The sequence below is a fragment of the Paralichthys olivaceus genome, chromosome 10 (assembly GCF_024713975.1).
Source record: "Paralichthys olivaceus isolate ysfri-2021 chromosome 10, ASM2471397v2, whole genome shotgun sequence".
NCBI lineage: Eukaryota > Metazoa > Chordata > Actinopteri > Pleuronectiformes > Paralichthyidae > Paralichthys > Paralichthys olivaceus.
Window position 1 is genome coordinate 3,002,851 of NC_091102.1, and position 26,064 is coordinate 3,028,914.

Consider the following 26,064-nt stretch of genomic DNA (forward strand, 5'->3'; position numbering starts at 1 on the left):
AAATTACCAATTCATACGTTAGGCCAAAGATTTGAAAATGAAAAACAGCAGATGTTACTTTATTTCACTGTAGATTTTAGTCTAAGGGCCAAAAAAAGCAGATAAGGGGAGAAAAGCACCATGTTTATTAATTCTAAAGGTTTTTAAACCTGCAGCTCGGCAATAAATCAGAACTTTTGTCTGTGTGCTGAATTTCCACGACATTTTTTAGGCCTCTCAAATTCACTGCAGCTCTTCTTTCGTTGTCAGTCAGCTTGAAAGCCACATCTTGGTGCACAGGAAGCCTGGGAGGAAATGCGAGGATAACACTTGGTTATCTGTGGGTGGTTTCAGCAGAAGCTGCAGATGTGAGGTTTCACATCATAAGCATCTTATTATCTCTGACATAGATTTTTATCGCCGCACTGTAAACTGCAAATAAATCACATGCCAACAACGCTGCAGCCCTGAGAAGTGATTAAGCTCGTCGACCGCAATAAGATTCAGAATTGTCTGAGCTGCATGCAACCTTTCTTGGTACCAACTGCAGTAAAGTCACCTTGAAGAGCGTTGACGTCAGCAGCTACATTCCAGCTCAAGTGGTGACAAGAGGGGGAACGAGAATCCTAACGATTGTTTCTTTGACTGAACGCAGCCTCTCGCTGTTGAATAATGTAACTAATGCACTCCGCTCTGTGGGAAATTTAAAGGCCGCAAACGATGTTCTATAAACACCCGGACAATCTGGATCGATGTCTGCTCAGCGTCAGAGGGCCACGACGAGGAGACGTACACCACAGCCAGGGATCGTTTCACCTTCTGACAGCGTCAGTCTGCACGATGTTTAAACTGATGGAGATGAGGATTCCCTTAAATTCACAATTAAAAGGAAGAGAACTAGAGTTGTGCAAAAGTGTGTGTGTGTGTGTGTGTGTGTGTGTGTGTGTGTGTGTGTGTGTGTGTGTGTGTGTGTGTGTGTGTGTGTGTGTGTGTGTGTGTGTGTGTGTGTGTGTGTGTTGCCTAGATGGAACACAGTGACTGTGAAACCATAGAGCCCAGCCCACTCCCACGTTGGAAAGAATGATGTGTTATTCTGTAAATGACACTACTGACCAAACAGATGCTTGTCTGAGGTAAGACACTGGGCATTGTGTGTGTCTGTCTGTGCATGTGTGTCTGTCTGTCTGTCTGTCTGTCTGTCTGTCTGTGCATGTGTGTGTCTGTCTGTGCATCAGTTGTCCATCTACAATCTGCGCGTTCACGACTTTGTGCTCCTGCAGATATTGGGTGCTGGACACCATCAGCGAGGCCCCCTGTGGAGTGTTTGGACTGCAAATCCCCCCCTCATCTGTTGTGGTTCCAAAGTGTGTGTGTTTGCAGTGAGGGGGCTGGACTCGTTGGACTCTCTCTAATCACGGCGACCACAGAGGAAGTTGTTTACCGTGTGTAGGTGTGTGTCCATGTGAGATTGCAGGTGCGGATGCATGCCGTGCTTTGGTTTACGAGTGTGTGAGTAAGTATAGTGTGCGAGAGCGCCTGAGCGTGTGTTTTGCGTGAGAGTCCATCTCCCTTCATGTGGTCAATGAATCCTGCCGCAGTTAGCATAATTGTGTTTACAGTAAAGCTACTGCCTACTTCTTGACTGGCTGTGGAACAAACACTTACTGGATCAGAATCAAACCAGAGGCCAAGTGCTGAAGTGTGGGATTTGAACGCAGTGTGGTTCCAGGTATCGAGAAAACTTCAACATCAAACCATCTCATGTTGTCAGGTTGAAATTTGCTTTTCTGTGCAATGAGTAATTCAAGCCCTCATTCCTGACATGTGAACCACGCCACAGTATCAAAGCCCACACATGTAGTGTCACTCCCCGGTTTGGCTTTCGATCTAAAAGCAGAGATTTTAATCTTTTAAAAAAAAAAAAAAAAGGCTCTAAAAGTTTAAAGAAGAATTTAATTGTCATGTAAAACACTTGGGAATATTTTTCCCAGACAGATTTTATTACTGATGAAATACTGGGCGTGTTCATGCAGAACGTGAATGGGTCGACTTTACAAAGGCAAAGTCATGTGTTGCGGTAGTGACCTGAGAGCGACTCATATCGAACTCTATGAGAAAACACACACAGTTCTCTCCAGGTTTAAAAGATCTCATTCTGTTGCTACTCAAATTATACATAAATTAAATTATTCTAAATTAGTAGTAAAGGTTTACGCAGATGATACAGATGTCCCCAGGAACCATCCCCTCCCAGGTTCATGTTTATTCTGCCCTCGATACTTTCTGCATCACTTCTTAATCTCGTTTCATGTAAATGCAGATAAGTAAATTTTTAACTTTTGAGAAAACAGAATGTTCTCTTTACAAATCTCGATGAACCTCAAGCTGTAGATTCACCTTGAGCCAGCTTGTTCTTAAATATAAAGCTTGACCGCAGACTCGTCATTCAAACATCAAATACACTTTCTAGTTTTGCTTGATTTTATTACGAGTGTTTCTTGTTCTCGGTTCAAAAGAAATCTCACTTTCAACACAACTAACGGATTAAATAAAGAATGAAAGAATGTAAACAAACTCACTTCTGAGCAGATCAAACAAGACTTTTAAATATGATGACAATCAGATCAAAAAGCCCGAAAGTTCTAGCTTTTCCGACACAAGTTTAGAAGAAGACGAGACTGTTGTGGTGAAGACGAAACTGAGCTGGGACGTAAAGTTTTCGATTCATCCGTCAATCGCAGATCACAAATGGTCAAAGTTAGTTTCCTCTGTGGGGCACCTGAGCTTCAACTTAGAGATAGAAGAGTTCTCGTCTCCTCTTTCATCGGACGTTTCAGGACTTATCCAACTGGGAGGAGACCTCGTGGTAAACCTTCAAACGACTTTGGAGTTTGGAATACCCTGTTTATAGGCTGTTTATAGGCCCTGACCAAAATTCAGTAGCGCTATCTTCATTTTTATGTAAGTGATATGCTGCTGTACAAGCATATCTTCCTTTCTGAATCACACTAGCACTTAAATATTTGGCTTGACCGCAGAACCGTCATGCAAAATCCACTCTGACTCAACAATCAAACATCAAACTAGACTTTCTAGTTCTGCTTATCTTTCGAACTGTGAGTGTTTCTTCTTATCAGGCCACTCATATAAAAGAGATCTAAACCTCAACACATACAGGCGGCATATAAACAAGCTCACTTGTGTGCAGAACAAAAGTAGAAAGTACTACGTTGTCCTGCAAATATTAATTAGAAGAACAGACTGTTGTGGTAACATGCAAAGCTTTCGATTCACCGGTCGATCTATGTTACGACCTTCACCTAAGGTCACGAGCTCTGGCCGGTGATCGAAAGAGCGAGACGGCAGATACCTGGGTTACGCCTTACAGATTGAAGTTCTTCTCCCTTCTGGTCGCCTTCCTTTGGAGGTTTCAGGACTTGTCCATCTGGCGGAGACCCCAGGGTAGACCCAGATCTCGCAGGAAGGATTCTGAAATCCATCAGGCCTGGAAACAACCTGGAGAATCCCAGGAGTTTGGAATACTCTGCTTAGGGCGGCTGCCACCGTGAACCCAACCTTGGACAAGCAGAAGAAAATGGACCATCAGAGAAAATTACTGGCAATTATGCATCGTCCAAATGTATTCCTCAGGTTTTTGCATCATCATATCAAAATGTGAGACCAGGCCATCTAACATAACAGTTGGGGATAAGAACACAAAAGCAGTTAGTGTTGAGCTGTGCTGGAAAGCTCAGGTTGTAGATGATTGAGATTGATACCTAAAACCACGTTCCCTACTAAGACTTAATTCTCCCTGCTAGATGCCCAGATTATGTTGATTTTGCAACTCGAAGAATACCCCTCGGGCAAGTTTAGGGGGAAATGGATACCTGTGTTCGATTATGGTCTAAACGCTGTCCCAACTGTCCACACTCCACATGCAGACATCAAAAGAAAGATTATAAGAAATCTATGAATATTGTTTTCCCACGTCCTCATCTGTCTTTGAATGTTGCATGAGTCGCAGCGCTGTCAGTGAGTTCATCACCCTGGCTATGTAATTCTAAACAGCTGTTTGTGTGAGTAAGTGCCTGTGTGTTTAAATGTGTCTATGCATGCATGTAATCCTATGTGTATATCAAAGTGTGTGTGTGTGTGTGTGTGTGTGTGTGTCATCCTCTCCCAGACTGACGTTAACCCCACACACCACACAGACAGACGGTTGTTGATTCCTGGATGCCTCTCTCTAATCTGCTACCGCTGCCGTGGTTTACAGCAGACAAACTGACGGATGGCTGCAGGGAAATGGCTCGACATGACATATTTGTTTCCAATCAGCGCGAGGATTAGCTAAGAATAAATAGTGTCTTCCTTCTCAGGTGATGCATCTCATCTCGCAACATACGCACAGAGCCTCCAACTCATAAATGTGGTTTTGCTGCTGGTTAATCCAGGAATAAGTACGGTATTTGAGTTTGATCCCATCCCAAGGTCGGCTGGATTCTGGTAAAAGGATGTTTGGCAGAGGTGCACAAACTCATGTCAATAACTCTGTGGGTGGAGGTTTTTACTAGCTCTCTGTGTGCATCCTGTTGTATAATTGTGTGTGTGTGTGTGTGTGTGCATGCATATGGTTGTGTTTCCTTCTCTGAACAGCTTGCTCTTTTGTCCAAATGTCACGACCGTTACAACCAGAGAGCTAGAGCCACTCATTTATCTGCATTGCTTCACAAACACTCGTAGTAGGAACAGAGAGAAAGAACCAGCGATGATGCCGTTTGGAAAGAGCAACAAAAGTTTGCGGATTGAATGAAAGCTGGAAACACTTCAACTGTGGAGCGGAAGAGCTCGAGAAAAGATTGCGTAAGGAACGATGAGAGTCACATTGTAGAGCACTCAGAGAAAATCACATCATGCAGCTGTGATCAAAAGGACAAGCCACAAATGTCTACTTCATAATTTTGGACAATTCTTAACTGCTGCACCTAATCACCTGCAATCAACTACAGATTTGCTTATAAATCTAGAAGATGCCGTTCGTGACAGACGATGAAATCAGATAACTATGATTCATGGCAATGGAAAACATAAAGTAATGAAAATGACAGTCTCCATCCTGTCAACTTTATAAAGCCAATGGATATACAACAGTTGTTCTTGGAGCATTCCTCTATTGTTTATGACATATTGGAATAATCTCCGGCTCAGGGACGAGTGTGGGTTGCTCGGCTGGCTCGAGCAAATGGATGACAGGCGTTCTGCGACAGGATGTTTTTCTAATGTCGCAGGAAGTGGAGGGGTCATCTTGGTTGATGAGTTTTCTCCAAGTCACGACGGAGGCTCTTCTCTGCTGTAATGATTGTCTGGATAACTCACTACCTACAGTCATGAGTGTCACAACCAAGGTGGAGGAACCTCGAAGTGGGAAGACAGAATGTCCAAGTTGTAGAAACTGTCGTCGCAGGTTCACATTTGAAACTCAACACCCGTAACCATGAAAAGTTGGTTGACCTTCACAAACCCTGACCTGAACATTCTAAATGGCTCCTCTGTGCATCAACACACGTTTATTAGCTGCTCTCTCTTACTGTGTCCGGTTAATGGTTTATTTCTCTCTCTGACAAATTACTTTGGTCCAATTGACTCATTGAGTCTGTGACTATAAAAAGTGAAAACAGTGAAACAGGGTGACGTAAGAGGGGAAAACAGTCTGATCCTATATTTGTCTTTATCATACTTTTAAAATTTGAACATCCAGCTCTACACTTTGCACCTGATGACCTGACGAACACGGCAAAGAGTCAAAGAGAAATCTTAGACTCTTGTTCTTTGTTTTAAACATTCATTTAAAAGAGGTCACAAACCCAGTGTTAGGGTGTTAGGGGGTTAAGGGATTTAGGGAAGTCGAGCTTTACGAGGTTCTAGCCTCTTGCAGAGTTTGTGCAGGAAACTGAGCCAAGCTTGATTTTTCTCAGTGTATCTGCAGGAAACCAAAGGACTGAGAAGCAGAACACACGTGTGCAGAGGAAGCTGCGTCGAGTTTCCCCATTGTGACTTTATAGCCAAAGATTCAGTGACACACAAACACATAAACTACATAAAATGTGTCTACTGTGTCTGTGATTGTCATCATAGCAGTCGACACACTCCAGCAGGGTAACCATGGACTCATGTGTTGCCGTCACAGGTTGTTTGCATACGAAGAAGAAAAAAAATGCATTGGTCATCTGAGCTTACCACAGAAGTAAATGAATATCATGTGTGTGTGATGCAGTGGTTTTAGTTTACACTGAGCACAAGTGTGTTTCCAGGAACACGACCGGCCCCAACAACAAAGAGATGTCGAACACTGCGAGTATTTCCTGTCTGTCTCAGCAGTTCGTCCCCCTGCAGACTCACACTTATCTGATGAGGCAAATACCTAGAATTCCGTGGTCACCTCTGTCCTTATCATCGGCATGTTTTGTTAACAGCAGCTCACATATACTGCGAACACTCAGTTTATTAGGTACAGGTCCGCTCATGAAACTGTCCAACTGTAACACATTATTCTGTCAGACACTTCCATTCTTTGACCCATTTATATGAATATATGAATGTTTATGTGGACATTCATATTCTGATATTAACCCGCTTTATACAGTAGTCGAAATATTACAGCATTTTGTTGTGCATGTAGACACATATACGTCATAATCGCATTGACACAGGAGTGTTACCTTCTGTTTGACTAAACATAACCTGGCTTTGACTGGAAAAAAAGATTTTTTTTAAAAAGAACGAGGAGTTCAAGCTTTTGCAAAAAGAAAAACTCTTTTCATGACATAGTAAAGGTAAAGGTAATGTTGAGGGAAACTCACTGTGAAATGCTGGTACTCTGAAGGTGTGGCGACGAGCATGGTGTTCTCACAGCAGGAAGGTTTCTGGTTCGAATTCCGACGTGCAGACCGAGGTGTAAGTTGATGGGAGACTAAATTGTCAGTGTTGGTTGTTTGGTGATACACTGGTGACCAACGTCAGCATGGATTGTCTCCTGATAGATCCGTATAGAAAATGGATGAGCAAGACAACCTGACAAGAACAAACTGGACACAGGTGTGACACGTTAGGACCTGTGCAGGTAATCAGGGGGCGGGACTTAACAAGAGGAACAGGAAGTGAAGTGACCTGCAACAACATGAGATAGGAGTATCAAAATAAAACAGTAGGGTCATTTAAAAAACTAAACAAAGTCAGAGACGTGACATGTACCTAATAAACTGACAACTCAGTGAGTGTATCTCATATTTATTTTGATTTAAGTATTTTGTCCTTGCGTGAAATAAATTCATGATGTTGCAGCAATTAAGTCATCAGTGTCATTGCTGACATGTTTGTCATCGTTTTATCTCAGGACAAATCAATTTCAAGGAACTTTACAAAAACAAGCATCGCTTCAGTCATGTAGGTGCCTGCGCTGAACTCTGCCTGGTTTAGTTTGATGTTGTGTTCCCGCGCTGTCTTCACCTCCTAATCTTCCCCAATGGCTCATCATTGATCTCATTCCAAGTCCAGCTTTCTTTTTACAAACCTGGTTAACCTGTTATGATCCCTGTGCTTTGGAAAAATATCCTAATCTGTGCCGAAGATCTCAACTCACTTAGCAGTACATATGTTCAACATGCTTTAATTTGCCCGCACTTGTAGTTTACATTCAGTTAACGTAAATGTTCTTGTCGAGCAGTTTCTGTACAGTCCTCCACCATCACACCTAGTTTCTAAGGAGAGTCGATCACGCCACAGACAGATTTTTGGCAGAACACCCCCTCTCATTGTCCGCAGAGTAACCCAAGACTTCATCTCCTGATGTGCCCAAACAGCCGACATTTCAAACATTCGCCGACACCCTGCGAGTTCAGGGCGCTCTGCACACGGGGAAAAACCAGTGGGAGCAGTTTTAATGAAATGAGGTTACAGATATGAAGCTGTGTGGATCTGACAGATAGAGAAGGCTGAAGCCCTTCCTGGTACTGCTACATCTCTGTGGTTAGGATGGGCTGTGTGGGCGCTCCAGGGCGAGCCTCGTATAAAACTGCTGCTTGAATCATAACACGGTTTGTTTGTTCTCCTGCTGAGATAAAGATCTTATCTGATTTAATGCATTGTAGCTAACTCTGGCCTAGTTTGACAAAGAGTCAGATAGATCGCCCACCAGATATTGATTTTAATTGAGTGTTCAGGGGAAGTTTTGTCATTTGAGTTATGGAAAGTAAAACATCTTGGTACGTTGCCTGTGGCCTGTGGTCACAACTTAATATACAGTCTTCCATCGACAGTCACTTGTTTTGCTCCTCGACAAGATTACCCTCTGCCTCATTGTTTGGCTCCAAGAAACTGTTCATTCTTTTAAATACAACCATGCAGAGGACATGAAGTACTGAAAACTACATTATGACCAACAATTAAACTGTCTCCATAATTTGTTGCACAATGCAGGGGTTGTCAAGATTATAATATTTTGAATCTACACAAACAACCAGCTGGGGGGGCAGCCATGACTGTTTGACCACAACCCGCAGGTCAATCAAACAATCAGCAAACCAGTCGCACACAAAGACAAACAAAGGAGCAGCTGATGAGCTGACGACTCAGTCACTGAGCTAATGGGCCCATTAGCAGCCGACCAATCAAACTACCGACTGAGAGTCTGATGAGTCAGCAAATAAAGGCTTCAGCAAAGAAGTCAAACATTAGCAATAATAAAAACCTGTGATTCTAAATCTGACGGGAACCTCGTTCAAGAACTGAGTCTTCTACCAACAGAATCTGTTTAATTACAACCGGAGCTGAAGGAGCAATTAAAGCAAGATGAAAACCTGACGAGCTCGAAGATGGAAAAACTTTGCTAAGCTAACTTCAAAGGGATAAAGTATGGCTGTTGCTTAGCTGAGCTACCACGAAGCTAAAGGAGTGTAAAGGAGTTTTCACACCTGAGAGTGAGTCATTGTTACGAAAAGTCCGGTTCTGCTGTCGCAGCATTTCTGACCGTCTCAGTTTTAAACATTTAAAAAAGTGTGGCAGTGTGGAAGCAAACGAAAACATGGCAAAGGATCGTTAGCATCAGAACATCTCTGATAATTTCTTGTTTGAAAGTTAATTCAAATTTGACCTCAAACAGGCAAAAAGTGACCTCGAAGGTCAAATCAAATATTAATAATATTTTAATATACATTATATTCAATTCTATAAACCACATATTCAGTGTTAAAAAGATTCTAGTCTTCAACAACAATCTGTGGAATATAATGTGACATTCAGTGAATCATAATCTGGGTTCAACAAATCAGCCAAACAGCCGATCCATCCCCTCAACACAGGTCGGAAAATGTACGAGAGGTCGGAGGAGAAGAGAGTGAAATCAGGACCATATGAATGAAATTCCAGCTCGTCTCGATTCTGGGTGTGTTGCTTGTTGTTGCTGGTGGTTTGGGAAGTCTGGGAGCCTCGGCTGATTTAGGTCTCATATGTTGAATATGTCCTGGCACAACCCTCCCGTCTGAGTCATCGCCCTGCCGTCGCTGCGGAACTCTCTCACTCACTGACTGACGCTGATCTGATAAAAATACACTCAATTAATCTTGAGATGATCTAAACAAATCAATCCCATTTAACAGAGCGTGTTGATACCATGTGAAGGATGTTGTGTGTTGCAGGTGTTTTGATGAGGATTAGCGTGTTTGTCTGTGTTACTCATTTCTCTGTGCAGGTGTCACCACAACTTAGCGGAAGCGATTGGATCAGCGGAGACATTTAATCCAGGGATTACACCAAACTGCTGCTGCTTCACCCGGACGGGGATTCCCTCTGTGTGTGCGTGTGCATATCTGTGTGTATGTGCATGCACACACTTCAGTGTGGTTGCATGGATGCATGCATCTGTGTGAGTGTGTCTGTCTGTGTCTGTATTTTTCTGTGTCCATCAGTGGAAGTTCGACCACAGTCTTCTCTGTTTTTGACTCTATTAACATTCCCCCTGCCTCTGGGTGAAATGTGAAGTCTCATGATTAAATCTGTGGGTTCACCAGTGATCAGAACCCTGAGCGCCGTCGGGTTTGGGTCATGGTGTTGGGAGTTTGCCGGCATGCGAGCAAAATGAAATGGAAAACACTGAAACAGACACAAATGTTACGATTCCCATGATAGGAAGAGGAGAACCAGTAGTCGGTGGGTTTGGGCAAATTTGGGACATTAGCAAAAATGTAGATCAAGAGCTCAGATCTCTTAGAAACAACAGAATAGACAACATTAATATAAGTGTTCAATCTATTTACCAATTTGTGGTGATTTTGCAGTTCTTTGTGGAGTTTCACCACTTTGAGGTTGTATTGTGGCTCATTTCAGTCATTGTGCATCACGCTGTGGGTGTTTATGGTCCATGTGACGTCAGAGTGAAGCCCGACCAGAACCTGATGTTTTCCCTCATTACAGGCAGAGTAGAGAATCCAGTAGATCATGCAGCCAGTGTGACAGAACATCTTTTCAGAATCTTTGGTCCTAAGGCCCGACCTGTCTGCCTCGTTCAGGTATCCTCATCTAATAACTAATTAAAACCAAACTTATCCATCACCCATCATCCATCCATCCCACTGACGATGCTGACATGATCATCGCAGGTTCGATTTACAGAGAAACGACCATCACTCTCCTGGTTGTTGAGCTGAACTCTCTAAGAATCAACGCTGGACTTGTAGCTCGTTGCTCTGCTTCTCTCGTCCTCACCTGGCAGTAGAGTCGGATATTCTTGGCTTCAGAGAACCAACGGCTTAGTGTGATTATTGTTATGGGTTTAAGTGAAATTCACCAACCTCTTGTTTCAGTCATCAGACACTGCTACAGTCTCTTCAAAGCAGGGTGGGGAACCTTTTTTTCCGATGGATGTTCGTCAGAGCGCAGCAGATTTAGACATTTTTGTTTTCGGTTTCAGCTCTGATGGCCAGCTGTTGGCTCAAAGCTCCTGAGACTCCGTCGGCTCGTCGGCTCGTCCGTTGCTCCAACACAAGAACAACCGACTGCTGTGTTTTTCTCAACATGATGATGGGTTTGTTTGTGACAAGCAGTGTAATGATATGTGTTTCTCTTGGGGTTGATAGATGTTCGCTGCTGATGGTGCTGCACATGGAGACGTGTCCTTAGAACCACAGACGTAGATGCAGTTACAAATATTCACAATTGGGAGAAGTCCAGAATAACCACAGACTGATCTGCTGCCACTGAGCAGCTCCAGCAGCTTAAGGTTAAGTTCCTCGCTAAGGGGCATCTCAGCTCGTTCCAGTCCACAAAAGCTCGACAAAAATGTTCGCACACGACTGGGTCTTGTTGGAATGGGCGAAAATAGCCTGAGCTTAATTATGAGCAGAAAAATACAAGTTTCCCAAAACCATGATCGGTGAGAAAGAATCTCACATCTAATGCCTCACATGTAATGTTGATAAAACAATGTCACGCGGATCACATTCAGACGTGCACTGAACTCTGATCCCGCGGATTTGCTTCACAAGGACTTTATGTGTGGACACAAATATCCAAGTGAGAGCCTCAAGAGTTTCTGGGAACTTTCTCTGTCTGCCCCCCCCCCCCCCCGAGTTTAAAGTCTGGGGAAAGTCAGGGGGAGCCGATGTGAGAGCACAGCAGGAGATTCTTTGCTGGTTCTCTCTCTGAACTGCAGTCGGTTAAAAGTAGAAACTCAACGTCTGCTGTAGAAACAGAGCCGAGCACGTCTCTGTTATTCTGCAAGCTCCTCACTAAAATAATAATAAAAACAAATTCTATTTAAGTTTTATAAAAGTTCTTGCAGAGAAGCAGACGAATGAATCTACTTTATCTGTTAGAAGCTTAATGAACACAGAAGTTGGACGTGCTATCCATGGTGCTGAAGCCGTGTCAAAGGGACGGACACAAGGTCAGAGGGTCAAATATATTAAAACTGAAACTGAAAATTAAAAATGTTGCGGCGTTATTTCCCATCAAGCCCTTTGGACAAGCTTCTTCTTCTTTTTTTTTTTTTGCTCATGGGCGTGTCAGCTAACACCTCCCAAAGACTTACGACCTTCACACTTTCACACAGACATAAACAGTCTGGCACACACACACACACACACACACACACACACAGAGCCTTTGCCGACAGCTCACGCAGGAGATGACAGGGCCCAGTTACAGTAATAACCCTCCCGCTATCTCACGCCCCTGCGTCTGCAGCGTAGCCTGTAAATCTCCCTCTGTTATTGTTTTAATAACACTCATGTTAGCATTAGCCAAGAGGTAAAAAAAAAAAAAAAAAACCGTCAGACATCAAAGAGCAGAAACATCTGAGCTATATCGGGGTGAAGACAAAGGGCGAGGGCCCAGCTTGTGAAAATAACCGGCCATGCTGAGTCAGCAGAGGAGTGTGAGTATATGCTTGTGTGTGTGTGTGTGTGTGTTCGACGCACACATTTACACATCGATAGCACGAGTGTGCACCAATGTGGAGATTTCAAAGTGTGCACGACGCTAAGCAACCTGGCTACACAATAACAAAGACGTCCAGCTGCTCAGTAAAACTTACTTCTCAGAGCTCCATTTCCTCCAAACCACAGAGCCTCATAAAGCTGAGCACCCGTACTTAGTTTAATGCCATTAACATCTTCAGCCTTTGCTGCGTCTTATTGGGGAAAAAACACCCTGATATGTTTTTCCAACACATGACTTTGTTTTTCTGAATCAACAGCTCCACCTCGGAGCCGAGCCGCAGGGAGAGGACGCTGAAATCATGTCTGACGGCGACGCAGCATCATAAAAACCCAGAGAGGACACGAGTGAAGTCTCACATACTTTCCACTGCAGCTCGTCTGCAGCAGATCGGAATGGAACATCTAACGACCCGTAGTCAGGAGTGAAAATACAAGTCAGCAATCCGTTTAATGCCCTGTAGTGTGGGTTAAATCCATACCCACTCTGACATGGATTGGCCCTGTGCTTTTCATTGCCGCGTGTTTTTACATATGTGAGCAATAAAACAAGCTGGTAACTTCTCTACTGCTGCCAAGTGGGGCCTTTTATGAACCAATGAGTGCAAGTGAAAACTCTTTGTGTGAGTAACTGCATGTGTTGAGTGTGTATATGTGTGTGTGTGTGTGTGTGTGTGTGTTGACAGTGGGGGTCCAGTGGACGTCAAGCTTTCTACTCAGGTTTCAAGTTGAATTGAGAAATAAGAGTCTCTTTAAAACGGAGCCAAACTACAGAAGTCCAGTGTTTACACTCGAGGCTTCAGCTCTTTTAAACCCAGCGACACCGCGGCTGAAGAGTTTGTCGTTGTAACTAGTTTGTCTCTGAAGGTATGAGGGAGTAAATTCCTGTCAAAGACGCTTCATTGTGATGATTTAAACTTTGCAGCCGGCTGTCAGACTTCACTCCCGTCAAAACTCAAAAACTAATCAGCTCCTCGTGCAGCTCAGCCAAGTATTTCTCCTCAGACCCCAGATTTTATTTCCAACCCTCAGTAATGTTTGAACAATGAGCTGGAGGACGTGTGAGGTCCCGGCTCGCGGCGCAAAACGTGTGAACTCAACCGCTCTGGGCCCATGTGCTGCTAAACCTGCACACAATAGAGGAATTGTTTGGGTCCAACATTAGAACGGTTTCTTCTTTCTTACAGGCCGTGGGGCCTCATGGGAGACCCCTCCATCACCACACCGATCAGCACGATGGGTAAGTATTGAAATTCTCATTATGCGTCCCATCATTCACAGCGTGTGTACTCTGCAGGGCTGCTGCAGCAGTGGGCGGATTCTCTGGAGGCCAGACTCGCTCCGACCGGGGCAGGAGCACAGTGACTTCACTCTCTTGGCCACAGGGCCGTTGAATTTTCCAAAGGTTGTGGACATTATCGAAACCGCACAGCGGGACGTTGACCTGTTTATCAGGTGACTCATCGTGCGAACTTTCATCCTGCTCAAACAGCAGCTGAACCGGATAACGTCAACACACATGGAACACAGTTACAAAAGTAGTTTTTTTTATTAGGACGTACACAAACATAAATAAAAAAAAGAACACTGAATGGAAAAAAAATCAGATGAAGGTCTTACAGGTTTGCTACAATCTTGTAGAAGAAACAATATATCCTTATATATTGCTTTTGGCTAGGCGAGTGCACACAGAATTGTCAAAATCAAGATACATAAATATGGAATTTAAAATGAAGCCCCTGTGTTTTAATAAGAAAAAGCGTGTCTACTATTTAAGTGCTGCGTAATGGATGTCGTACAGACATAAAATATAGATGATTTTTTACAGCCGAGGGGTCACTGTAACAATGACCCGTCTCTGTACTTCTATAGCTAATAAATAAATATTTAGTGCATATTCCCACTTGCCTCCGTGAAGAGCCAAATGAAAAACAGAATTTTAAGTTAACGATGAACCAAACTCAACTCGGTTCCTCTAGTGAAGAGTCTATTCATGTCACCTGTGGTCAGACAGTCCAGCTATCTGCATCGCGTGTTGATCGTCATAAACAAAACAAACACGTGTCATTTCCTCCTTAGTTTAAAATGACATAGTCGCGTAAATCGCCTTGAAAGGAACAGGCCACTCGTTAGATTTCATTAGAGACAGAAAACTGGATCTCTGGAGCACACACACAGACACACACACACACACACACACAGACAAACAAACAAACACACAGACACACACACACACACACACACACACACACACAGACAAACAAACAAACACACAGACACACACACACAGACACACGATTGATTGTGTTGCTTTAAAAAAACAATGTCAGAGTCAAAGTCTACATCCATACGACTACGTTTTCGTTTGAAAATGGCACTTTCACAAGAGTTTTGTCTCCGTATCAGTTTTAATCCCCGTCCACACACTAAAACACCTTCACGCATCACGTGACGACTCACATACACTGAGCATGCGTGTGCCAGCGGACACGGGAATCACACAGATAACATCTCTGTCTCCTCCACGTGTAAACTGTTGTATCGTGGTAAAATACACAATTTAACAACTGTTTACAAAGACGACAGGGTCAGTAACATTTGTAATCGATTCTCCATGTTGTGTCCCACGAATCCGCGAAGGCTCCGACGTGACCGACAATTCAGATTCGGCGACTTTGAAACTCCGCAGCAGAGCCGGTGTGTTTTCAAACGGAACAGTCGTCATGTGGATGCAGCCAAAGTGTTTGGAAGGTGTCGTAAACCACCGTCTAAATGCTTCTTTCAAACAATGCTGTTGAGTTACGCCTCATCGCCTCGTTCACACTTACAAAACCTTTCAGTGTCAGTGCATCTGCTGCCGCGGGTCAGAGACAGGCCTGGAAGTCTTGTTATTTCTATCCTGTGATAATCTGCTAAGTACAAGCAGATGCTCCATCAGCTACAAATGTTCTTTTTCCATCAATAAACACTGATAAATCCTTTCTCACTGCACTTCTCCTGCCAACAAACTTCACTTCCTTGGTTGCTCCCCTGTGGTTTGTTTAATTAGTGCACAAACATGTTGTATTCTGCACTGAGATGTGTTGATATTTCCCAATACAAACCGCATAGCTGTAAAAAAAAAAAAAAAAAAAACACCAAAAAAAACCCAACTCTAAAAATAAAAGAAAAGTCCAGTGCTATTTTTTGGGGATGAAGCTCATGTTTCGTTTGTGGGAGGGTTCGAGGGGCTAAGTGGCAAGATGAGTTTTTAAGAGGTGATCACGTTTCCATTAGATGTTCTCATGAAGGAATCCAAGGCTAACTGGTGAAGAGCAAATGTAAAAAAAAAACAACAATAATGTACAATAAAATAAAAAAACACACACTCTTTGTACATTGTAAATCACTAACAGTGGTTCTTTGGCATATCAAATGTTCAGTAGCATGTCCGCTCCTCACGTTTCTTTTAAAATTTCAGTTACCCAACTTAATGGCCCCGAAATACGTCCCTTCACCCTCCAGGTCCAGCATCCACGCGTTGGACACGTTGACAAACAAGGTGTCTCCTTCCTCCAGCCGCACGCCGCGGCCCTGCTGGGCGCAGTACATGTTATAGCTCGTGCTGTTCAAGCGCACGGTGCTGCCCGTCTTCATCAGCATTATGGCCTTGCTGTTCTGTTTGATGCTCTCGCGGTAGACGTACTGGATGAGCTGGGTGTTCCTAACATCCATCGGCAGGCTCCCGGGCTGAGTGCTGTCCTCGGGCGCGTACTTGTAGTAGCGGAAGCAGGTCTTGGCGTAAACGTAGTAGAAGCCCAGCTCCGTCACCAGCAGCTTGCCCTTCTGGTAGCGCATTTTGTGGCAGTATCCGTGGTCCTCGTCCCAGTCGATGGTGATGGCCTGCTCGCTCTCTGCACGGCAACAAGAGCAGCAGGTTTCAGTTCCAACATTCATCACTTAACTTTCACTGGTTCATAATAAACTAAAGTCCAGGATTTTTGCAGCACCAGCTTTTCGTGAACTGATGATTGACTAAATGAAGTTGCAGCATGACAACCTGAGGAAAGTTTAGTTTGAATAATAATAATTCATAAAGTGGCAACATTGATGAACCATGGTTATGACAGTGAACCTGATCTGCAGCTTCATTTATTGATTCTCTGTCCTGACACCAACTTTACTGGGTTTGTTCTCGTCGAGAAAAATCTTCTTCAGTGATTAAAATAAAACTGTAAGATGTTTTATCATTGTTATTGCCAAACCCTGAAATGTCCTCATTGCAAATACTTTGACATAAGTGATGTGTAAAACCAACATGTTCCAACAAGCTGGCACCGACAGTTTCTGTATATTGTAATTATAAAGTGTGGCAGTGAACTCACTCTTAGAGAACTCCTGATACGTTCTGATCGGTAGATGAGCTGACGGCAGACTCTCCTTTGAGAGATTTTTGCAGCGTCCTTTTTTCCTCGTGTCCCTCAGTGCGTTCAGCACCGGCTCCGTCTGCACCTCCTGCACAAAAAGACAAGAATCTCATTTAATACACTGACTGAGGGCAGGTCAAATGTGTGTGTGTGTGTGTGTGTGTGTGTGTTTGTTTGTGTGTGTGCGCGTGTGTGTGTGTCCAGTTTGAAACTTCCACCCGCATCAGTAAAGAGACATCAACAAATAACTATTTTTCTAAAAGCAACACTATTTTATATTTAGACATGTTTTACCACAGCTTTGTTCCTCTGTCTCTATCAATAACTGTCTGTGTGTGTGTGTGTGTGTGTGTGTGTGTGTGTGTCTCTGAAGACAATAAGTGCATAAGACCACATGAGCTGCACGTCTATGTGTGTTATCCATCGTCTTTGGCGAGTGTGGTTGCAGCTGAGGCCGGCGGCCGTGACAGCGAGGCCTCCTGGTGAGTGTAACCTTTCAGGCAGATTACGCTCCTCGTGGATTTGGCACAGAGACGATCTGGAGCCTCCGAGTGCTAATTCTATTCAGAGCCAGCGATGCCGCCATGTGCAGTCTGAGCTGGGCTGTGCTCCTCGGGCAAGACAGAGCAGATACTCTGAAGAAAAACATTGTTTCCAAGCAAGTAAACAGTTACTGCACCAACGCTGCCAACTCTCTGCCACACATGGCACAAGATCCAATCATCAGTGAGTGTTTTGCCGAAAATTACTATCTCTCACTCACGCAAGAGATCTGAAAGTGAAACGACATTCTCAAGTTTTATCTGCATAGAAAAAGACTAAACATTGTTTTTATAGAATAATATTTATCACTATGAGCTTCTTTTTTTTTTTTTTTTTAATAGCATTTGTTTTGTGCCCAGCAGATTTTAAAGAATCCTGTAAATCCACATTTCATTGTTTATTACATCCTGAAGGTGTTTGAACATATTATATGATTTTCCTCCTCATTCAATAACCTTAAGTTCCCTGGCATCACTATCGTCTCCCTCTGAGCCAACAGCTAAAAAAAGGAAAAGACTGGGAAAAGGAAATTGTGGAGACGTTCCAACTTAAAAAACCACACATAGCGCCTCGGAGCACAAACCCTGCTACACGCTCCGGTCCCAACAACACCTTCAACTTTTCTAACTCTGCACCTGTTCTGTGCCACTATTACTGTCAAGTTTTAATTTTTTTTTTTTTAAATGTGTGCAGCCTGTCCTCCAAAAACGATTTGCTGCACAAACATGTTTATGGCGCAGCGTCTTGGAATGAGACAAAATGATTGTGAACCCGCTCCCTGCTGGCCCGACACTGTGGGATCCATCCTGATTTGCGGTGCAACCACTTCATGCCTCTTTAGCCGAGAAAGAGAAGAGATTATTTAAACAAAGTTGCAGCAGCTTGGCAGCGTCCTCACCTACAGTGAGAACTAGAATTAAAGTGGGTTAAAACCGCCCTGCACCAGGCGGAGCTGACGGAGAAATGTCTGCCTTGAAACGAACCCTGCATCAAACTGCGGCTGATGTGCTGCACATGTTTGATCCTGCATTACCACAGTGGATGCAGGCTGCACCTCAGGCCTTTATCTCCGCACCACACTCATCCTTCATCTCTGTTATGTTGATGAGACGCTAGAAAGTCCTCTCACTCAAAGCTCGGCCCCCGGAGCAGATTGTCTCTTTATGTTTCATGCATCCGTCAGATCAACCTCCGCAGGCTCTAAACATTTGCATCAGGAGCCGTTGTTTGATTCCCGGTTCTTCTCACCACACCCTATGATCCCACTGACCACAGGCCCAGCCCGTTGCCGGCCGGGCCTGCACATCCTGCCTCGCACCAGAGAGCTGCAGCCCAGCGCTGATCTGCAGAGCTGACAGCCGTCCACCGAGGCCTGCTCTCCAGTAAATCCCCCGAACTGTCTGCAGAGAGCTGCGGGCGGCCTCAGGGTCGACCCTAACACAACACAACGTGGGCCAAGAGGACCTGTCACCCTGACACCTCATAAAGCTCCCAGCACGTCTCCCTGCGCTCCATGGGAAAGAGCCGGGGGCTTACGACACAATGAGCTCCTCAGTCAAACACAGGCTGGGTGGTTTGTGTAAGAAGTCCGTGAGGGATTCCACGGGCAAAAATAAATACAGCATTACAAAGGATACGAAAGCATAATGTGAAACCAAACACCAGTAAAGCAAAGCAGCGCTTTTATTCTCTGTTATTTCACTTCCTGGATGGATTTGGCTTTTGTTCGGCAAATTTAACAGATGGCCACTTCCACAGAGGGATGAGAGGGAAGAAAATGTCTTCAGCAATTAAGAACTCGTATTTAAAGCTCATGCTACTGCTGATCATCGCAGGAACTGTCTGCAACCACTGACGCCAGCGAGTGACTCACTGACAGCAGATGCAGTAAACTACTTTCTGCGCAGCGTCAGTACACGAGCGATCAAACGTCCGGAGAAAAACATCCCAGCTACGATAACTTGTTCAACCTTTGATCGGAGACAGAAAGGTGCTTTTTCCTGCCGTGGTCCGACCTCGTCCCGGCCTGTGTGACCAACTCGGGTTTGGTGCTTGCTTTACAGAAGCTGTGGTATGCACTGATGCAACACGCCCATGGGAAAATCATAACATCTGTCAGTGCAACTTTGCTTTCTGTTTATTTATTTATTTCTGCTGCTTTTCTCTTTTGGAAGCAAAACTGCTCTGTTACACACTTTCCCCTTGACAGCGACGGGAGGAGCAACCTGTTGTGACTCAGACAATGATCTCTGACACGTTATTTACTGAACTCTGGAGAATCACTCCAGATGATTAATGACATGTCTCCAGAACGTTTAGCAGGAAGGAAACCTATTAAATATCTGTGTGGACTGTCAGACTGTCAGTGTGTGTTGTGCCGTTGTGTTGTCTGGGGTCAAACAGGGGTCAGACTCACCTCAATGGGCCGATGTGGCGCTGTGGACAAATCCACCTGGAGACAGAAACACAGGAGACGGTTAGAGAGGTGTTGTATGTAGAAAACAAATAGTTAGGCAATACTTAATGATCACCCCTGACAGGTGTGGGTGGGGAGAATAATAAGAGCAGTTTGAATGTGTGTGTGTTGGAGTGGGAGTGGGTGATTAAGATATTTTCCGTGTGTCACTCTGCACGTCATCACAGCGGGCGGGAGTCAAAGCCATTCGGAGGCCCGAGCACTGGTTCTGATTTGCGGGGCCGCCGTCTCTAATTTAATGTACATGCACTAAACCATTTGGCCACAGGGTTTTCATGCCTGCACGCATCCAGCTCAATGCACAAAGTCGACACACAATAATGAAACCACACTCTCCGTGTTCCTCATGTTCCAGCGTTTTTAAACTCAGCACATTCCTGCTGCAGGCCCGGAGCTGTGCAGATTCCAGATCTCCCCTCCATCTCCAGGACGTTCTGCAGGTGTTGAGGGCAGACGATGAGGGTTCGATGCCTCAGACTCGAGATGAAAGTGGAAACATGCAGCTGTGGTGGAATTCAGAACAGGGAGCATGTCAGTCCAAAGAGTCTGAGCCACCGGACGGCCTGTGGAGCTGCTGGACACTTCCTTCTTCATCTAACATCCACAGATCGATCCCACATGCATGTATTTATTGCAAAATATGAAATCGCCTCTTTATATTTCTCTGAACTTCCGTCTCTCCTGCTCTTGAAGATTCTTTATTCCCTCTGCCTCACTGTCCAGAACACGACTGACCTCCACCACAAACCAAACAAACACTGAGACAAGAGACGAAGACAGAGAGAGATGCACCCCAGGTGAACTTCACTCCCCCTGACAGCAGATATGTGCTCTGCTCACTGGGCTTATTGAAACAAGACAATAATTCAACTGTGGAAAAAAAACAAACACCATAAAGTTACAAAAACAACTGTGGCAGAAATGTAAATGTTATTTTACCAGATCGCAGACAAGCAGCCTCACAAATGACCTGACAGAAATACAAGGACGCTGCAGAGCCCGAGCTGTTCTGATACCATCTCACACTTGAGCCATGCAGCAACATCATCCACTCTGAACTTCACCAGACGGCTCTGTCTCCAGAAGTCCTGGACCAGAGCTCTGCTTATGCTCACAGGTTTACAGCTCGTGACACACAGGCTATAAATTACAAATATAAGCCCGGGATGGCATGTAAACACAACACGAGCATGAAACAGCGCAGCCACCGGAGCCTCAAGTGAAAACATCTGCATTAACGAGACATCTCACAGGACTGACGCTTCTAGACTTTGTTTAAAGTGTTGCTTTAAGTCGAGATGCAATAAAAAAAAATTAGAACATCTTCCTAAAATGTCTGATATTTGTGTAAACTATCGCCAGAGCTTCTTGAGTTTTCACAGAGAGGGGAGACCTGTTTTTGCCACTGAGGCGCAGCGTCCTTGGAGAGCGCAGGAAACCGACTGGCTCTTTTCTTTTCTTGTTTTTACTCCTGAAGAAGACAAATACACTGTGCAAACACAACACCTCCCACTCCTCCGAGAGCTGGGGAGCGTATCTGACATTTTATGGCATTATAACAGTGCGCAAATACCTTTGGCGACATTCCTAGACACGTTTACGCACAGAACCAAAGCTTTTAACGCACACGCTTGTTGTGAGTGTGGTTGTGCAATGAGCTTCACACGGAGCCTACCTCTTGCAGATAACCTGTCAGGTGTAATAAGATCGCCACGCTGGAAGCCACCTGAAGCAATCCCATAACAGCGAGGGTCCCGAAAAGGAGCGGCCGGTAAGTGGGCTCCGAGCTCTGCACCGGGTGGAAGCGGTGCTGCCCTGCCTCCATGTCGACGGTGTTCCGCAGGTAGCCTCTGTACTCGCCGTGCGTAGCTGCCATGATGCGCGCTGTATGTGTGTGTGTGTGTGTGCCGTGCAGCCCCGGGGCCAGTTCCCAAACTGTCTGAGAGGAAGCGAACTGACACTGAGACTCTCACGGTCTCTATACTCAGCGGTGGGTGGGCTGGAGCTGCGCGTTCACCCGCTGCAGCCAATCACAGCGATCCACCGGTTCTCAGGCGCGCGCAACGACGGAACGAACCAAACTGGAGCGACCTGAGCGCACACAGGTGAAGCGCGCTCCTTCACACGTAATCCACCCCCTCTGCGCGTCCACAACACGGTGACACACTCACGCACGCACGCACGCACACACACACACACACACCGAGGCCATGTTCAGATGCACTGGAGGAAAAAAATCTATTTACTTTTCAAAAAACAACCACAATAGATAATAATGATGATAAGGACATTACTAAAATTACAACTGGCTTCTAGTACTAATCAATATACTACAATTATTAATAATTATAAAAATCATACTACTACTACAACAGATCATAATGGCATTACTACTTCCGCTATTACCAGCCTAATGATAATAATCATCATCATCATTAAACTACTAATACTACTGCAGCTACTATTGGTATTTGTATTCTATTACTTAAACCAATTATAATAATGTTAACAATCATCATCATCATCATCCCTCACTACAACAAACACAATGACATTCATTTCATACAAAAGTTTTTCAATTGTGATTGAATCATGTTCATATTTCGATCAGTGTAGTATTCCACCTACAGATCTACTTCCACGTGTGTTTTAAGGGAAATACAAATGCTCCGCTTCTTTTAAATTTTAAAACACCTCCGCTTTTCAAATCCAAATGTTATGGTCACAATAAATCTTGCGGCTGGTCGGCCTGCAGCATCCGGCGTTTCATTTCCTGCTGATTTATTTTTTGTGTATGAGTGAAACCTTCTTCATCGTATCCATCGTGAAGATATTGATTAACGCAGTTTTACAGAAGTAAGAAAACTCTGCCAGAATCTCTTCCGAGTCCTCGTGCTGCAAACACTGTCACTGGCACTGAAACTCTGTGTCACAGCTTCAACAAGAAAAACAAACAACATGATGCTATTAATTCACGTCTCCTATTATAGTCCGCTTACATACACACTCTCCAAAAATGTACACTGAGATACTGTCGCATGGTAAATCTAGACCACCTCATTAAGGCCGAGTGTCCACAGACAGTCCAGCGGTCACATATCGTGGCTGTTGCAGCATCTAAACACGGCAGCGGCTCCTGTTCGACCTCCCCGACCTCGGCTGTTTCCCCGCTGCCAGTGGAACAACAGCGTTCTGTTTGAAAACCCAGCAGAAAATCAGCCTTCTTTAGCAACTGGAGTTATTTTAGGGAGAAGTGGTGACAATAGGAGAGGAGGGGTGGTTGTAGTAGGTTGGGTGAGTTTGCGAAATCCAAGTGAATTTCTGGGTGCCAGAGGAGTTCATGGGAGAAAGCTGTCTTTTTATATGCCCCCCCCCCCCAACATCCAACCCCCACCCAAAACCATCAAACCTCATGGCGCTACAATCATTTAATACTCCATCATTATGGGCTTTCTAACTTCATAAAACCACACACATGATTTTGGTTATGTAGTAGTACGACCACATTCTCCCCTTACTCCTACTCTTGTGCTCGTTTTTTTTCTATAGAATGGCCTCTTTGGATGTTTTGCTTCTGCATCGTAGAACGAGAATCGGAGCTTCAGCTCGGCCAGAACTTTCTCCTGAGGTCGGTGCAGAGCGAACCCAGCGAGGATGCAGACCTCATTTTTTCCCGGGAGACCTTTTGAACCCGTGTCACGGCTCCAGCGACCTCCCGCTCTTGGCTGGCCGCGGCCTGATCTTGGCATCAGCTGTGGATGTGGTACTATGAAGTGCTCTCCTCTCAGCCAGGGGTCGTTATTACACCGTGAGAATGTGAGTTTAGCTGCGGGTTTCCTTTGCCCTCAGCAATTTTCCTCCAGGACTCCAGAAGCTCGATGCTGCGGCGGAAAAGAACGCAGGCAGGGTTGTGCAGCCTTCAGGTTAACGTGTGTTTGGGTTGCGTCGCACATTTATTCATAATTTGCTCGCTCCTCACGCGTGCATAGCGAGAGAGTGTTTGGACCCTCTCCATGCCCCAGTGTTATGCTATGTGCAGCCTGCCAGCAAGTGGAACCTGATGCTGTTTCAAATGATGACAGGAAGCCAAAAGCCCTGTAGCTGCAGGGAGAGGAGAAGGAAGGAAAGAAGAGAGCAAGCATGAATGAGAAAGGGTGAAGAGAGGTTAAGTAGAAGTGGAGAGAGAGAGAGAGAGAGAGAAATACAAACGTGCCCGTGTAACAGCATGCAGAGATAAAACTTGAGACAGGGTGTTTACCTTTGCCACTGGCCAACTCTTCCACTGTTATGAGCAACGGATTATCTCTGGTTTTTAAGAGCATTCCTAGTTAACCGTGCCCTCCAGCTCACCCTAAACTCTGCAAACTCACACCTGAACCCTGACGTCAGCGGTTTGTCTCCTCTGAAGAGTTGAGGTCAAGGTTGAAGGTTCAGGGACTGTGGAGTCACGGTGAACGCGGTGCCGCTCGGCTATTTCAGCTTCAAAGACAAACCAGCGTGTTTCCACTGGATTCAGCCTGTTTTGAAACCAGAAGGGTGGAAATGCACAAATTAAAGAAGCCAAATATGAGGAAATGGTTGAAAGCTGCTGCCTGGTGTAAGTGTTCGATGGCACGGATCCTTGGCACAGCTGTTGCATTTGTATTTGATTGTGGCGGAGTACTTTGAAACAATAACATGGTTCCTCAAGAATCCTGAAGCGCGAGTCGGCCGCGGAACAACTAAGGTAGAACCAGCCCAGAGTTTTTCCACTGCTTTTTTACTGCTCTCTTTTATCTGCTCACGACACGAAGAGCAGAGAATCGTCTTTCTTCTCCCACATCCTCTGTGGTGAGAAGGTCATTTCAAGTCACACACACACACACACTTCTCCCCCCCCCCCCCGCCTCCATAGCAACCCCAATGTTTACACCCCACTGCCCCTTCGCCGCCGCCACCTCTCCAGTCACATCACACCGGCCTGCGGTTTTATCAAAACTACACATTTGAAAAGAAAATGGGAGCAATGATCGGCCCAAACAGGGATATTCCAGACCATTAGGCAGATCCTGTTTCAGCTGATGTGTGTGGGTTGGAGTGTGTGGGAGAGTCTGACAAAGCACACGATCAAAGTAGGCACTTCTGGACCGTGTGCAGCGTGAAACCTGACCTGAAGGTGGCGCTACAGGAAAAAATCAGAGGTCATGTATATCTTTACCGAAGTCGATTGGCAAACATCCACATAGTTGTTCAGCTATTTCAGTCTGACCACAAACAAACTCCACCCATGTTAACGCGGCTAAAAATATGACTAACATGTATGTACTGTGTGCACCCAGAAGTGGACGCTCGGCAAACATGTTTAAAACACGTGTGAACACAGATCCTCCCCCCGCGCGGAGCCCCACACACTTGTCGGAGGTTAAAAAGTGAGTCTGTCAGCGCTCGGCCCAGAGCTCCTACATCCTGTCACCCTCTGCTCCTTCCTCTTTGCTCCCCGTCTTCCTCTCATCCCTCCATCTTACATCACATGGGACACAGTCCAGACAAGACATTTCATCTTACAGCTCCAACAGTGGGAAGAGGGGAGGATTTTTTTTTTTGTGACACAGCAAACGCTACAAGAATCCCATGATTTCATGTATGGCGACCTGGGTGGGATTTATCACCCAGATTTATTCAGAGTGGAGAAGAGTGTGGATTTAGCCAAAGATGCACAAATGAGAAAATAAATGACGCACTCTGTGTAAACTGAACATCTTGGACGACCTTTAAAGGTTCAGTCTTCCCTGAACCATGTCTCTCTTTGGTGACGCATCCATTCATTTAGGTTCTTTGTTGCCAGTTTTACCATCGACCGAGGCAGAGAAAGAAGAGGAGGAGGAGGATGAGCGGAGCGATGGAGAAAAAGTACAAACTTCTGGGCAGGACTGACGGTGACATCAGCAGAACCCGTTTCTCATTCAGTTGACCATGTCAGGATCTCCCGGACCTGACCTCCTCTTCCTCTCCGCAGCCACATCAAAGTGGGCTGACGCCGGCCCGAGGGCGCAGACCACACCAAGGCCAAGGTGGCCGTGGGTGTGGAGGAAGCAAGACGTCATGTTTCCTCATGAGTGAGCCGCCTGTCAAAGCCAGAACGTACGCACACACCTGAGTCAATACAGCAGTGGGTGTAATCAGACGAAAAGAT

General features: G+C 45.0%; 1 protein-coding gene across 1 annotated transcript; it reads right to left on the minus strand.

The window, feature by feature from the left end:
• Positions 1 to 13,997: 13,997 nt before the first annotated feature.
• On the minus strand, positions 13,998 to 22,007 carry tnfsf11 (TNF superfamily member 11). Its single transcript, XM_069532570.1, has 4 exons — positions 21,568 to 22,007; positions 19,833 to 19,868; positions 16,832 to 16,961; positions 13,998 to 16,360 (listed from the first exon to the last, which is right to left on the minus strand). The coding sequence occupies exons 1-4, from the start codon at positions 21,766 to 21,768 to the stop codon at positions 15,924 to 15,926; spliced, it is 804 nt and encodes a 267-aa protein (XP_069388671.1). The 5' UTR covers positions 21,769 to 22,007; the 3' UTR covers positions 13,998 to 15,923.
• Positions 22,008 to 26,064: the final 4,057 nt, after the last annotated feature.